The sequence below is a fragment of the Chrysemys picta genome, chromosome 1 (genome assembly GCF_011386835.1).
Source record: "Chrysemys picta bellii isolate R12L10 chromosome 1, ASM1138683v2, whole genome shotgun sequence".
In the NCBI taxonomy this organism is placed as follows: domain Eukaryota; kingdom Metazoa; phylum Chordata; order Testudines; family Emydidae; genus Chrysemys; species Chrysemys picta.
The window spans coordinates 193,080,433-193,096,630 of record NC_088791.1 but is presented as its reverse complement, the minus strand read 5'-3'; the positions used below and the strand labels follow the sequence as shown (position 1 = coordinate 193,096,630).

Sequence of the window (16,198 nt, the reverse complement as noted above, 5' to 3'; positions counted from 1 at the left end):
AGGATGCACAGGTGTAAATTAGGGCAGAATCTTATTTAGCACTTCAAACTTTGATACTGATTCCTTTGATGCACATGCGGAAAGAAAATCTAGCTTGTTCACTGAGCTGCACTGGCTGTGCTGTAGTAGCAGAATTAGTAAAAATGTTGGGACACTAAGGCAAGCACATATTCCTCTGAATAAACACAGGCAGAAGATCTGAAGATGCATTTCTAAAAAGTCACTTTTCCGAGGAGAGCCACACATTACATTTTCTCTTGTGAGCAACAGAATTCTTTGAGAGCGCACATGGAATTTAAAAAAATCATACTTTCTAGCCACAGTCTGTTTTGTCTTCCTTCATAACCCTCCCTATTTTTCAAGGCTATGTTGCAGTATCTAAAGTGATACATTAGTTTAAAATACATGAATGACAACTGTGTATTTGCGGCTACTACATTCTAGTCTCATTTCAGATGGTTATTTTTTAATATGTTATATATTTGAAAGATTTCCTGTATTAAAAGAATTCCAATTTTTCTTAAGTTATCCATTCACAGTGCAAGATATACATGGAGATCCTGTCCTCCAATATCCAACCAGAAGACCTAAATAGCTGCAGTATCCATTATATCCAGGAGTGAAATGAGCAGGTTTGCAGTAGTTTAGCAAGTTGGTACTTTCCCCTGGAATTCATTCCATACTCCAGAATTTCAGCTTCCATGAAAATATTAGCCCTTATGCTTGCAAAGCTAGATCAGCTTGCAAATGAGAACTGGATGGAAAGTGATGGCAGTGTATGTGGGATTCTGGAGACAACCAGAAACAATAGCCCTGAGAACCATGAACACCCCCATTTATCTTGATGGATTTTTGATGCTGAAGCCTAAAAATTTAAAATACCAATATTCTTATCAACTACTTCATTTTTGATCAAAGCATGTAAGATCATAATATTGCTAGTAAATGTTAATCTTTTATTATTCCTTTGAATATTAAACTCATGATTCTTTGGCCAAACATCCCAGAAACATTTCTGTGTTAGCCAAAAAGCTGTGTAAACTCTAATGCTAAAAGAGTGCTTTGTTTTAAACTAATGAATGTCTGTAATTAATAGTAGCATTGTATTTAATTATCCGCTCTGCTTTTTACCCTGATCTTGCTAACCTAGTACAGATGCCCAGGAAGGATTTCTAATAATTAACAAAGGATGCTTATAAATGTGCACTGTAATTGAGAAGATATTAGTAATAGACAAACTGGACAAAGAACATTTGTTATAACACATGTGTTCTACAATCAATGCAACAGCAAACCACTGAGTAGTGTATTGATTAAATGTCTAAATTATTAAGAGCTAATGATGGTCACAAGTGGTCTCAGTAGTAATAAATTAGTTATCAATGTAATTTACTTATTGATTAGGTAAGTTCAGAATATTCAAAATAAAACATGAGAAAGGATATTTCAGCAGGGCTAGCCCTAAGAAAGAAAAATATTGAAGGATTTTTTTTGATCCAAACCAGTATACAAGGGATGAATATGGGGGACTGAGTAAGAAGTGAAATGAGATGCCAAATTTCTCCAGTCGCAGACTGATATGTATGTTTTCATTTCTGTATAGTGTTGTATTAAGTATTGATTGATTGTCTTACTTAAATAAAACTTCAACTGAGTTGGTTATTTGACATCAAATCTTATTAAAATCTGAACACGTAACGCTATGAAGACATGCCCAATCTCCTGTGATTAGTTTCTCATTTTGGGGTCATGAGTGGAAGGAGTTTGGGATAGTACAGCGATTTTTTTCCAGGCTGACCTTTGTCAGAAGATATTACCTGCATAATTGGTAGATGTGTCTATAGTGAATCACTTGAAATAAATGGCTATCTGGAATCCTCCAGGCAAATGTAATATAATAGGAATATTGTCAAGATAGATCAATTTTAAAGCCAGAGAGCCTTTTAATATGGAGACTGAAATCTACCACCCAGCTGAATTTTCTAAATGAATAAAAATGGTTCTTTAAAGTTATCAGATTTAATATTAATAAAAAATATGTATCTAATGAAGCGCTCTCTTTACCCCATATTTCAGCTTTAACGAGTCCATGATTCTAATGATATGTGGTTTACATTCCTGGTGATTTTCCATTAGATGAGAGGTCATGGTACAAGTCTCTGTGTCCACTTCTGGAACAAAGGCCCATCTGTACCTGAAACAAATGTATTGTACAGGTCAGAAATCATTCATGAGAGTCCCTTTCCTAGAAATAAATAAAAAAATGCTGACAATTCCAACACTAAGCTTTCTTATCCCACTGTTTTAATAGCTGTGCTGACCATCCTCCCCCATGCTCTGTTACAAGAGCTGTATTTTGTGGTCAGTCTAAGTACTGAAAGGATGGACAATGTCCCCATATAGATACAAGTGAAAATGAAACAGACCCTTCCTCTCTCCCAACAATTCTCTCAGTGTTGGAAACAGCAAAATCTTCTCAAAGTCTGATATCTAAATATTTGTCAGATATCCAGCAGGTTATGCCCATATGTGACGTTGTCTGATTAAAATATAATTATGCAAACCACTGTTATATAATTGCAATGAATCTTGTACAAAGTGTAACATATGGCCAGAAAGGGTTAAACAGCTTGCAGGCTAGCTAACCCAGAGACATGTTAGAAATGGTAATTAAGGCCATTCAATGCTAGATAGGTTTGCATTTCAAAGTTCTAGCCTATGTTGTTAAAAGTTAGAAGTGATACTAATTGTGTGTTTACTTATAGATGCTAGCCATGTAAACAGACAGTTCCTGTCTCTCACTATAGCTATTGATTCAGAGATCAAAAGGGAATATTAACATTTAGATGAATCTTGGGTGAAATAATGTCATTGTCTATATGTCTCTCCGAAGTTTGTGACAGACTGCTTAATAAATTATTTTATGTTAATCCAGGTAGATAATTACCGGCAAGGCTTAGGAAATAGACCTACTTCAAAGTTGCCCTGATTGCCCATTGTTTACCCAGGACTGTATGGTAAAGTGGATGCTAGAACACTGTATAAAAGACCCTTGGGTCCTGATCCTGTCATCTCAGATCTGCTTGAGGTTTCATGCAGGGGAAGCCTAAGCCATAAGGATTGAGATCCCAGTCCTAAGCTGGAACACTCTGAATAGGATATAGGACGTTGGACTATAACCTATGAACTAAATTCTAAAAGAACTCTTTGCAACTACAAAGCTCACCATCTCTGCTATGAATCTGAACCTACGGAATTGAACTCATGTCTATATGTATATTGATCTTTTAACTATACTTTCTCTCTTTTCTTTTTAAATTTTAGTTTATTTAATAAGAACTGGCTGTAAGCATGTGTTTGGGTAAGATCTGGAATATTCATTAACCTGGGAGGTAATGTGTCCAATCCTTTGGGATTGGAAGAACTTTTTTATATATGATATGATGAATAAGATTTTCATTAATCCTCATTATATCTGACTTGGGTACCTGGATGGAGGCCTGAGGCTGGGTTACTCTAAGAGAGCTGTGGTGTTGGCTTCTGGGCAACCAGTGAAGTAATAAAGAAGCTGTTTTGGGCTGGCTTGGTAAATCTAAGTATTGGAATATCCACCAGCTCTGGGGATTGTCTGCCCCATTCTTTGCATTTCACCCTAATTGAATGACCTCAGCTGGCTCCCCTGGGAACCCGGTCACACCATACCGATATAAAAACTTGTGGATGAGGAAAAGATTGATGAAAGACACCAGGTTTACTAACTATGGAGGAGAAAATAAGAGTCTTACAGTACATTTACATATTTTTAAATGGTGCACAAATAGTATGTTACCTACAGTACTATATGCCATATAGCTATAAATTAAAAAGAGTACCTAGAGGACTTACATTTGAAATAACTGCATCTTGTCAGGTGGAAAAGAAAGCGCTGTGTCCAGGAACTTACAAGCTGATAAATACAAGGACAGCTCGTTCTGTTGTATGTCTGAAAGTAAGGGGCCACTGCCATCAGCTGAAGCTGAAGTTTTCTGTCTGCTTATTTTGCTGTTGCTCCTGTGTGATTAACCAGGAAGGAAAGCACTATTAAAAAAACCCACTAAATATTTTCCATCTGCTAAAGGATTACAGTCACCTATAAGGGTTCATTTGTACTCTACATTTTATCTTCAGACATTTATAAAAAAGCTACATGTAAAATAGTCAAAAACTATAGACTTCACCCATTTTTTCCTGTAAGTAGCCCATTTCTAAAACACCATTGCCACATCAGCTGCCTAATGACAACATTTACTGTATGGCAATGCCAGACTTCGATATGCAACATTGCTTGCAAGCTGCAAATGCTATTGTGATTTTCTGAAATTCCAGCCAGAAAGCAACCACAACTTCTCCGACATGTTTTGTTAATTTGTTTCTGTTTTATGTGAGATAAACAATTCTTACTTTGATGGTTCATCTTCCTCAGCTAAGTCTTCTTCCAGCTGTATAAATGTCTGAATCTTAAAAAAAAAAAAAAAAAAAAAAACCAAAACAAAAAGGCATATTTTTCTTTTCGAAAGTTGTAAACTGTTAAAGTGTATACACAACTCAATCATGGAAAAGACTGCTTCATATGAGATTAGGAAGTGCAGGACAAGTTTTATTTTAACTTTGTCACTTATAAACACTGTCGACCTATCACAAGAGTTAAATTTTGTTGTTCAAAGAACTATAATGGAAAGTAAAATATATTTTCAAACCACAACAGTCCCCCCCAAATTATCTAATTAAAAACTAAGATGTAAAATCATAAACCAGTTGCAAAGATGGAGTGTGTTTGGAAGGAAGGGAAAGGCGGGTATGGAAAGCAAATGTAATATATTCTACATTGGTATTTGTTAAGGCATTATTGCTTACCAATTCAGTCACCATGATTGGCCACAGTGAGGTTAGATGCTGAGGAGAAATTCTTAGCAACAGAACTCTGAAAAAGAGAAACATCTGGGCAGCAACTATAGAAGTCTGTCCAACACGGAGGTTATCTGTCAGTCGTTCTGAAACACATTTTCAAAAAAGTTATAATTTTTCATGTACATAAAGCTAGTTTTGGTAAATTAGAAATGCAGGGAAAAAATGTAGTTTGCTTTGATTATGTCATCCAGTTTTGATTGGCCGTTCTTTTCACTCCATCAAAGAAATGGTCAATTTTTCCAAAAATTATCTCAAAATATGACAATAATTTGGAGCTAGATTAACCTTTGTTTGGGTTTTTTCTTGTCAAAAATTAATTGTGTTAGAGATCAGAGATTTTAAAGGATTTCCCCCCCCCCGAACCTAGCAAAAATTCAGAGGTGGTAGGGAAATAGGTAATACAACAAAAATATATAAACTATAAGACGACTGTATCTATGTAAACAAGGCACATTTTAAAAATACTCTTACCTTGTATTAATGGAAGGTAAAGGTGATACTGATCGATTTCTCCACTAAAGACAGCAAAAGCCTGACGCTTTAACAACATTGCTTTTTGCTCAAAACTTGGAAACATTTTTAAAGAACTGCTCTGCATACCTACAAAGAAGACCATAATGAATATGTACACAATTTAAGAGATACATCTTTACCTCAAAACACAAGTTATTTCTAGCGCTATCAAGCAATTTAAAAAATGAATCATGATTAATTGCGAGATTAAAAAAAGTAATTGTGATTAATCACAGTTTTAATCGTACTGTTAAACAATATTAGAATACCATTTATTGAAATATTTTAGGGGTTTTCTATGTTCTCAAATATAGAGTCAACACTAGGGGCTCTGAGCTTCAGCCCCCATGAGGATGTGGGGTTTCAGCCCCTCTTGGGGTACAGGGCGGGGCTGCAGAGCTTCAGCCACTCTTGGGTCACCAACACCCTCCAGTCCCCCCACTGCCTGGGAAGCTGCGGACTGAGGCTGCTTCAGCCTCCTCCCCTCCTAGCTGTTGATGCTTCCTGCCCTGCCCACAAGTATGCGATTAACACATTAAAAATGCATTAATTTTGCTGTCAATTAATTGCAGGTGTTAACTGCGATTAATTGACAGCCCTAGTTATTTCTTAGGCTGTTAAACCCATTGAAAGGGGGGAACAATTGGCACAGTCTAGGTCTGCATGTATGGATGGGGAATTCCAGTTGTAAGAGAAGCACTTCAGCTGCAAGGAAGTTGCCCCGCAATTCCAACTCCCACCTCCACCTCTGTGTGCCATCTCTCTGGTCTCCCCTATGTATGATTTTGGATTTCTCACAATGAGCTCTGGGACACTGAAGTACTAGCCACAGATTTAAAAACAATGGGTCCAAAATATATTAAGTTTTTTTTTTTAAAAAGAGCGTTATATCTTACGTTTTTAAAAAAACATTTTAAAATAGCTTAAGGGGTATATGGAGGACAGAGACCAAAGTATCCTCCCCTCAATTCTCAGTGTGTTTTAGGGGTCTTCTCTTGTCCTCCCTCAGGCCTTGAGAGTTGGAGACTGCCTTTTGAGGGGAGTCTCCATCTTCCCATACTTTGGTCAAGCCTGGAGAATGAGGTTTTAGAGTGTGAGGGGTCAAAAGAATGTCGAAGCCTACTAACATACTGCTCTTATGATAGTGCTCCCCCCTGCATGGAGCACTTTGCTATCCTACAGACAGACTCATGCAAAAATATGATAGCAGGAATCTCATATCTGAGCTATATGCACGAGATGCTACAGTAGGGGTTTAAACTCCTCAGCAAGATGAGCATCACTAAGTGATATGTACAAGTGGCAATAATTCTGATGAAGTCTGTTCGCAGAAATCCAAGTTTATTATTAATTTATCACCATTTCTGAAAAGAGAACATTTAGAATGTCTTCCTGAACACGGCTACTACTCTCTACCCTTTTGAGCATGTTAACAGAGAAGGATTTCCGTGAGTAAATTATTTAACTATAGCTAATCAAGGTTGGTAACATTATGAGCTGTGAAAATGCACTGAAGTTACATTAAATTAAGGAGGTAATATGTTAAGACAAAATATATGTTTGAGAGCTCACCAGAATATGAATTCCAGATTATTGTAGTAATAAATTATCAGCAAAGAATACTTACTCATAAAATCTTTAAACATAGTTTTCTCATGTGTTAGAAGATGATCTATAATGGACCTCCAACTGAATAAAATATATAAAGAATTAAAGATAAAACACAACTTGTCACCATCATACAAAAGAGACCCTGGGATAACATTTCATACAAAAGCAGCACATTTTACCATTTCATTTTTGATTTGTGTTTGAAATGCCAGACATGGTTATTTTATGCTCTTGAACCTGATTATGTGAGGATCCGAAAGTTAATGTGGAGAACATGCATTTACATGATGTGAAGAGAAGTTATCCTGCCTCTACACACTGCTGAAAACCTAATCCTTTTATAAAACGATTTGCTAGGACTAGTATTTGGCACTTATTTCAATGTTAATATATTCTGTAGGGAAATTCAAGATAAGGCTTCTTTTCAGTAATAGTAGGCTTCCCCTTAATATCTTTGGAAATTTCCAACAGAATTACAGATTACCACACTTTCATTTCTTACTGAATGCATGAAGTGTCCATTTGGAAGAAAGCTGGGTCCACAAATAACTCCAGAACTTCTTTTTTCCAGGCTCGTTTAGTGTAGGCATATCCACTTAGGGAGCTGAGCAACCGAGCACCAGCACGGAAGCTAGGGGCATTGTAGGCACTGCAAATAAACCTCAAATATTAATATTTAGGACAGACGCCACCAAATGAGTGCCTTTTCCCCAGAACTCCAAGCCTAGTCCTGAGTGTAATAATTTACTACAAATTCTGTTTGCAAGATATAGAAGAGGTTTTTTTCCTCTAGCACTGAGGAAATTAATGTCTCTTCAACTATACAGATGAATCAGAATGAACCATTACAGGGCAAAATGCTATATCAGCTCCTTTCAGATGACCCTCCCATCTTCTGCAAAATTTAAGATTACTGAAGTTTCTAGTCCTTATTCTAAATTGAAGGACTGAGTTTACAGACTCGAACAATAGTATTAGGATCCCACTACCACCCTAGTCACAATAGAGTCACTGTGACAGTTATGTAGGGCACTTAGGCCATTCCTGCAGATTCCACTCAGAGAAAGGGTTTGCTATTATTAGCAGTTAGAAAACATCCAATCATTAGGAAAGTGCACACCTAAACAAAACGGAAGGTGCGTGCCATCCTGTTATTGGCTGATGGCCAACAACTCAACTACAGGAGAGATTCCTGCATGGGCAAGGGCATAGATCCACTAAGACTACCAACCGTACCCTTGCAAAAATTGTTATGAAAGTTTACCTGATCGCCTGTGTTTTGTGATAATCATGATTAAATTGTGTTATACTTTATGTCAAAAAAGTTACCTTTATTTATTCAGGGTCCTAAAAATGCGAAAAAGGGCACACATCTTATTCATATACTGCAGACACCCTTCACATATGTTAAAGATACATCCTTAATTTAAGGCAACCCACAACAAATCCCCTTTCACCCCAAACAAGTCCCCACCCATTATAGTTTCTCTTATGCCCCCATCTTGGAAATGCATGGGGAATAAAGTTGAACCCTACAACATGCCTTGAAGATTTAGCATGATTTAAAAAAAATATAAGTATGTACAGCAAAGACTACTACCTGTGATTGCGTAGATAAGGAAATACGTAATACATCAGACGTGAAATTAATGGCACGGCTTTCTCTTTTTCATCACTACGGTAAACCATGTCCAGGAGAGAAGCAAGAACCTTCAGAAAACCAAAATCCCACATGTGACCAAATGCATCCCTGTATTCACACCCTACACACCATTATAATAACTTTGTACAAAATATGACTTGTGAGGTATCATTTGAAAACTAATAACTAGATGGTCAGTAACATCATGGTGAAATGAATGTACTAACATTATATATAAAGTTATGAATGTAAGCTGAAATCATGACTGAAGTGTGTTTACCAGACAAGTCTGGGGAGTGGGCAAATCTGTTTCTCAAAGACACAGGACAAGCCGACACCTCTAGACAGGTGTAACCAAAGCTCATGGGCAATTACCTATCAAGTGGCCACTCATAGACAAGGAAGGGGGCAGGAACAAACAGATATGTATCTTATCAAACAACAGCACAACTCTTTCACCACCAGATTGCTGGTCTTTGTCCACACAGCCCGAAGGAACGTTCTCTGGGAATAACTCTCAGGAAAATGTAGTTAAAAAGGGTGACTGGACTACAAAAGTGAGGGGGCAAAATCAGCCCAAGTTCTGTCACTATCCATCTCTCTTTTTTTCACCTAAGATGACAAAAGAAACAGCCTTTGGACTTTGGGGCCGGATCTTCAACTGAGAATTTGATCAGCAATGTTACTGGGAGCATACTGTAAGAATTTTATCTTGAACCAAGTCTAGTCTGCTAAGTTTTAACACTAGGAAGTGTTTTATCTTTATTTCTGTTTAACTATTTCTCACTTTAGTGCTTTATACTTGTACTCACTTAAAAACTCTCTCTTTGAAGGTAAATAAACTTGTTTTATTCCTTAATTAAAACTAATTCAGGGTTGTTGATTGTGTGGGTAACTCCATTTAGGTAGCAGACTATTGTATATTAATTCCCTTCAAGGGGCAATGGACCTAATATATCTGGACTGTCCAGGAGAGGGCCAGTTAGTACAGAACACAATTTTTTGCGGAAAATCCAGGACTGGGAGTGTGGTGGGGTTACCTTGCAAGTGGTAACCAAGGCTTGTGGAAGCCAGAGTGTGACTGATGTGTGGCTGACAGGCTGCGGCTAGACACAGACACTCAGGGTGTTGTCTGCATACTGCAAGGCTGTTTGTGAGCAGCCCAGATGGGAGCTACAGCAGCAAAAGCATTGTGAGGCACCCAAGTTTGCGGGGAAGGGGTGACTGCCCCTCTCTGGTCCGGATTGTATCCTGGAATGTCCTATCATATTAACCTGCAATAGACACTTTTGGAGAGGGAGGACTGTTAAACTTCAGAAAAAGTCAAAAAGGAAAACGGTCTCACCTTCACTATCAAAACAAACACCTTAGTTTAGCTGTATCAATTGTTAACCACTATATAGAGAAGAATGGCAAGCATCTTGTTAGCTCATATGCCTGACTCCCATAAAGCTTTATGAAGTAATGCTAAGGGACAGCTGTCATATAGGCCCAGGACTCCCAGCGTCCTTCCCAGTTTGGTTAAGGGAACTAAAAGGTAAACCTAACTTTGAGCGTATTAAACGTATGTAAGGTGTGCTCTAAAAGCAATGGAAAATGTATCTATTATTACAGCTGCAGAAGGCACTTTTAACTGCATATGTGCTAGCAAATATGCTTGGTTTCAGTGCTTAAATAATAGGTTATGAAACTGTAACCAAGACCATGAGAAAAGAATAAGTGGGTAAACAAACATAACTGGAGGAAATGAATTCAGTACTAAGCATGAAACTTTGCATACGTTATAGTGAAAAATAATGGAAAATTACTCATAAGTGAGCTCTGTATTGAGTATAGAACAGAACATATAGGGGACATGAATAACCTTGCTTGTGTACAGGAAATGTTACCTTACGGTCAAATTTGTAGTTATGATTGGATAATGTATGTATGTAACCAACTGCAAAGGGCAAAGTGAAGTAATTGATTAGAAAGTGTTACATAGGAAACCATAAACTGTATAAGTACACAAACAGCTAGGGTATAAAAACCCCACGGAATTGCAACAAAATGGGACCAAATCTGCAAAGCTGTCCCCAGGAAGGGTAAAGTATCAATCTTTGCTTGTGTTCTGTATAGTCCTGATTAATCTTAGATGTATAGTCTTTGATTAATAAATTGAGCTTGATTTGAGGTCTTGTTGATCAGTGATACAAATTGAATCCCTCTTACAATTTTCTCCTACTTAAGGAGATGTGTAGGAACTTTATATCTTACTTCTGCAAGAAGAGAAAGAGCTTGAACACTGTATATTGAGGGAGCAGAGGCAGACACCATTGAAGATGGTACTAGCGAAGCATCTGAAAAAGACAAAATGTTTAATTTGCATTTTGAAGCAGAACTTACTGTGGAAAACCGATAAGTTTCAGGAGTGGTTTGGTTCCCATCTGGGTGATGCCTTGCAGACTGAGTTGCAGTGAGATATTGGGGGAGGGATAGCTCAGTGGCTTGAGCATTGGCCTGCTAAACCCAGGGTTGTGAGTTCAATCCTTAAGGGGGCCATTTAGGGAACTGGGGTAAAAATCTGTCTGGGGATTGGTCCTGCTTTGAGCAGGGGGTTGGACTAGATGACCTCCTGAGGTCCCTTCCAACCCTGATATTCTATGATTGCTGGGAACCCCTGCCAGCTTCCATAAGAACATAAAAATGGCCATACTGGGTCAGACCAAAGGTCCATCCAGCCCAGTATCCTGTCTACCGACAGTGGCCAATGCCAGGTGCCCCAGAGGGAGTGAACCTAACAGGTAATCATCAAGTGATCTCTCTCCTGCCATCCATCTCCACCCTCTGACAAACAGAAGCTAGGGACACCATTCCTTACCCATCCTGGCTAATAGTCATTACTGGACTTAACCTCCATGAATTTATCTAGTTCTCCCCATATGCATGCCGACTCTTGATCTTACAGGGATTATACATTATTAGAGGGCTTATTCCTTCACCTGCTCACTTCCCCGTTTTTTCTCTCATGAACAGAGAGCAACAATACCCCAAGTCCGAAGGTGCAAACAATTTAATGTTTACTGGGGTGAACTTCCAGCGAGCATGATTCCAGTTTCCTTTCTCAGTGTCCCCCTTCCCAGCTCTGACACCACAGAGCCTTGCCTGTGTCCCTGTTCCCATTCCCCCCACCTTAGCAAAACATGATCCAATTCCCTCAGCCCCATTCCCTGTTCCCATTCCCCCTCCTACTTCCTGACTGACTGCAGACCACACCTCTACCCCGATATAACGCTGTCCTCAAGAGCCAAAAAATCTTACCGCGTTATAGGTGAAACCGCGTTATATCGAACTTGCTTTGATCCACCGGAGTGCACAGCCCTGCCCCCCTGAAGTGCTGCTTTATCGCGTTATATCTCAATTCGTGTTATATTGGGTCGCGTTATAATGGGGTAGAGGTGTATATAGTAAAACTTGAGTTTTGCTTAGCTATACCTTAACCAATCATTTTACTGAAATTTAACTAACCAATCTTAACATATTGTAACATGATTATCTAACCAATTATATCCCACCACCTTAATTGGTTTACACCCAACAAAATTAATTATACATCTGACAGAAACCATCACAGAACCAGAGATTATACAGACAAACAATAGGGAAATGGGGACTACAGTGATAGAACAACAAAGAAATGAGGATTTCACATCCCAGCTATTGATAAGTGAGTTCTTGCCAGACAGGATGCTATCAAACTAAGTTTCCTTTTACAACTTCTAGGCTCTTCCCTTTCTCTGGAGGTGATAGGAATACAATCCTGTCCTGATATTCCTAACAGCACAACAGCACCTTATTTCAATGGGACTAGTTTGGAATGCAAGGATGTGCCCATACACTTCCCCGTTTATAGCTGCCTCTGCTACTTAGCCGAAGGCCTTAGCCTAAGAACAGGGCCTCAGACTGTCACAGTGAGAGGAGGCCCTTACACTGGAAGACAGTGATTTTGATTCTCTTTTTTATACCTTTATAACTAGCTAAGTGATAAGAATACACCTAAATTCTTAAAGTATAGGCCTTTGCAGACAGGCCTGAATATCTATATCCTAACATACATTGTATCATTTTAAACTTCCTTAAAGCCATAAACATATGCCAGTTTCCAATAAATAGGTGTTAACAGAGGTAGCACATCTGCAGATAAAGATCTGAGGATAGAAGCTTGTAAGTTACAGGATTTGAAAAAGAAGAGTAAATGATCAATTATTGGAGATAGGCATCTATGAAACCAATGCACTGTCGGTCACATTTACTACCATTACACATGCGCACTGTACAAGTATAGATGATTTGAAAATTCTGCAGCCTCTATCTGTGAATGCTTTACGTTTGGCAAAGACCTTAGGAAAAATGAAAAATTGACTAGAAAACACTCATTCAGCAAAGTTCCTTAGTCAAAAAGGGGCATACTTTTCACAGCGGATTTGAATGGATTTATACCCTCTGAACCAAGGGTATAAAAGGCAACATGTACTGATCTGCAACTTCCTCTCCATTTCCTACTCCACTGCGAATCAGGTGAAGGTCCAAGCAGAAGGAAAGAAGGGCAGATCATGGACCACCCACAGGGACCACACATCTCAAAGAACTTCAGTGACTAAGGCAAGTAACGCTCCTTTCTTCAAGTGCTGGTCCCTATGGGTATTCACAGTGGGTGACTCCAAAGCAATGCTCATCAAGGCGGAGGATGCAAGAAGTGTTCTGCACCACAGATCGTGAGATCACTGAACCAAAAGAAATTTCCTTGAAAGAAGCTTGAACCAGGGCATAATGCCTAGTAAAAGGGGAAAAAAAGAAGAAGCAGTGAATGCCTAATCTGCTGCTCTACAGATCACCGGGAGGGGAATTCCCAGAAAGGAAGCCACTGAGGCAACCTGAGCTCCAGGTAAGTGAGCCGTGACAATTTGAAGGAGCCTGAAATCCATTTATAGAGCCTTTGGGAAGACTGCTTCTTCCTTCATACCTCTTGGCAATGGAGATGAATTCAGATTCGCTCCGATAATTATATGGCATGTGTGGGGGTTAAAACGGTCTTTTCTGGATTTTGCTTGAAGTCCCAAGGAGTGAAAGTGGTGACTGCAGCCTGCACTTCCTGATACGACCATCCCGTGAGCAGCCAATGCTCTAGGTAGGAACCTACTCGGGTATCTTGTTGGTGCAGGTACGTTGCCACCATGACAGTACCTTTGTGAAAACTCTCGGTGTTGCAGAGTAGCACTTTGTATTGGAAATGCTCTAGAGGCCCACCATAAAGTGCAGGGTGAATGTCTATATGAAAACATGCATCCTTCAAAACAGGGAGCTGCAAACCACTTGCCTTTGTTCAGGGAAGGGATTATGGAGACCAACGTGAACTGAATCTTGAACATCATATGATGACATTTAACTGTCTAAGGTCCAGGATGGGTGGGGTTGGGAGTGGGATGAGAAAATATGTGGAGTGAAAGCCCTTCCCCCTATGTAAGAGGGTATGGGATCTATTACTCTTAACTAGATTACGGAGATCACCCCCTGTATGAGAATGCTCTCATGAGAGGGGTCCCTGAAGAGAGACAGGGAGAGGGTTTTTGGAGAAGGGGCAGAAAGGAATTCTATCATGTAGCCAGTCGAGCTGATGGCCAAGATCCATTTGTCCAATGTGATATGCTCACACATCAGGAGGAAATGGGCCAGGCAGACACTGAAATGGGTGGGATGAACTGGCTATGCAGAGACTGGCTGGTGGCACTCAAGCATCCCATCAAAATGGCTTCTTGGTATGCAGATTAGTCTGAAGAGGGGGCGACGGTAGTGTGGCATGTCTGCTTTGCTGTACCCTCTGGCACTTTTGAGGGGGCTCATAGGCCCTCTGATGACAGAAAGGCTGAGGGGCTGGGTGGTACCCCATGAAGATGGGTCTTAGAATATTTCCTGTTTGGTGCCAGGAGCAAAGGGCTGCATGAGAGCGAAGTGACTTGTCTGTTTTCTTGCTAAGCAGGTTGTTACCGGAATCACTATGGGGAACACCAAGGATTGCAACCAAGAAGCCTGGCTCATAACTACCAAGGTTGCCATGGAGGGGGAAGCCACGTCCTCTCCATTGAGTGATGCTTGGATGGACAATCTGGCAACCAGTTTCCCTTCGTCCAGGATGGCCTGGAATTGGAGCCTATGTTCCTGTAGTATCTTATTAGCAAATTCTGACAGTATATTTGTAATTAATATATTTGGACATTAATTCCCGGTAATTTTCTATGACAAATAGGAGGCTGGCTGATGAAAAGTTCTTTCTAACAAAGAAATCTAGTGTCTTGGTGTCTTTGTCTGAAGAGGTAGACCTAGGCTGGTGCAGCCTATTTCGCTCCGTGACAGCCTGGACCAGTACAGAGTTCAGATTAGGGTGTGAAAACAAATATTCTGCCCCTTTGGAGGGAACAAAGTGCTTCTTCTCAGCCCTCTTAGCCTTAGCAGGCTCTAATATGGCTTCATTAATAGGGACCCAGTCTAGAGAATATCCAGGAGTTTATGGGTAGGATCCTGATCCTCTTCTAGGGGGGACTGAAGAGTTTTTGCAACCCTTCTAAAGAGGTCCTTCTATTCCCTATAATTGTCTGATGGTGAGAGAGAGGGTAGTGCCACTACCTCATTTGGAGAGGAAGAAAATAGTGCTGCCAGCAGACTTCTACAAGGCACCCCTGGGGTCTGAGGTTCCTCTCCGGGAAGTGAAGTTCTTTTAATGCAATGCCCAAGACCCTACTAGTCTGGGGCCCAAAAGTATGAATACCAGGAGCCCAGTATGGCCATTGGGTATGTATCATAAGGATACATAGGTGCTGGAATTAGGGGAGCTGGAGGTGCTGCTGCACCCCTTGGCTTGAAGTGGTTTCCATCATATACAGGATTTACAGTTTGGTTCAGTGGCTCTTAGCACCCCCACTATAAAAACTGTACCAGCACCCCTGTAAGGATATGGCGGTGGGCCTATGGTAGGTACCATCAGCCCCTAAAAAACACATTCCTGCCAACTGCACTACTGGAGCCATCTGGGAGGCTCTGGAAGCCCTGTCTGGGCTGTTGTCTCACATCAGGACCGCCAGGGGAACAGTCAGTGCTGCCTCCTGTTCATCCAAGGAGTAGAAGTCATTTAACTATTGGTGGAGCGGACAGTACCATCTGCCAGAGACAAGCACTGGTGAGTAGCACACCAATGGTGTCGGAGTCTCCACACTGAAGCTGGTACTTGGAACTGGCAAGCGATGTGCTGACTGGGTAGGGATGTCCCTTGATAGTACTGGGTCTGAGGATTGGGAATTTGGGATTGGTGTAAATCACCAGATCCTTGCGAAGGGCACGCTGAGGCCTAGCTGGAGGAGAGCTGATGGGAGTCTAGGGTCGAGACCAGAGGGCATGGAATGTATTCTGGGGTGTGTAAGAGAAGCTTTAGGGAAAAAAAATACTGCACATTTT

At 40.1% G+C, this 16,198-nt stretch overlaps 1 protein-coding gene across 9 annotated transcripts in view; it reads right to left on the bottom strand.

Moving 5' to 3' along the window:
* The window catches only part of DOP1B (DOP1 leucine zipper like protein B), a 97,758-nt gene that overhangs the window by 5,540 nt on the left and 76,020 nt on the right, over nt 1-16,198 (bottom strand). For all 9 annotated transcript variants that reach the window (XM_065590260.1, XM_065590268.1, XM_065590263.1 and 6 more), the window contains 9 exons: nt 10,970-11,052; nt 8,672-8,781; nt 7,574-7,720; nt 7,088-7,149; nt 5,419-5,547; nt 4,894-5,030; nt 4,441-4,496; nt 3,886-4,050; nt 2,065-2,194 (listed from right to left, as the gene is read on the bottom strand). In XM_065590260.1, coding sequence (XP_065446332.1) covers nt 2,065-2,194; nt 3,886-4,050; nt 4,441-4,496; nt 4,894-5,030; nt 5,419-5,547; nt 7,088-7,149; nt 7,574-7,720; nt 8,672-8,781; nt 10,970-11,052 — 1,019 coding nt within the window. The remainder of the gene's footprint in view (nt 1-2,064; nt 2,195-3,885; nt 4,051-4,440; nt 4,497-4,893; nt 5,031-5,418; nt 5,548-7,087; nt 7,150-7,573; nt 7,721-8,671; nt 8,782-10,969; nt 11,053-16,198) is intronic.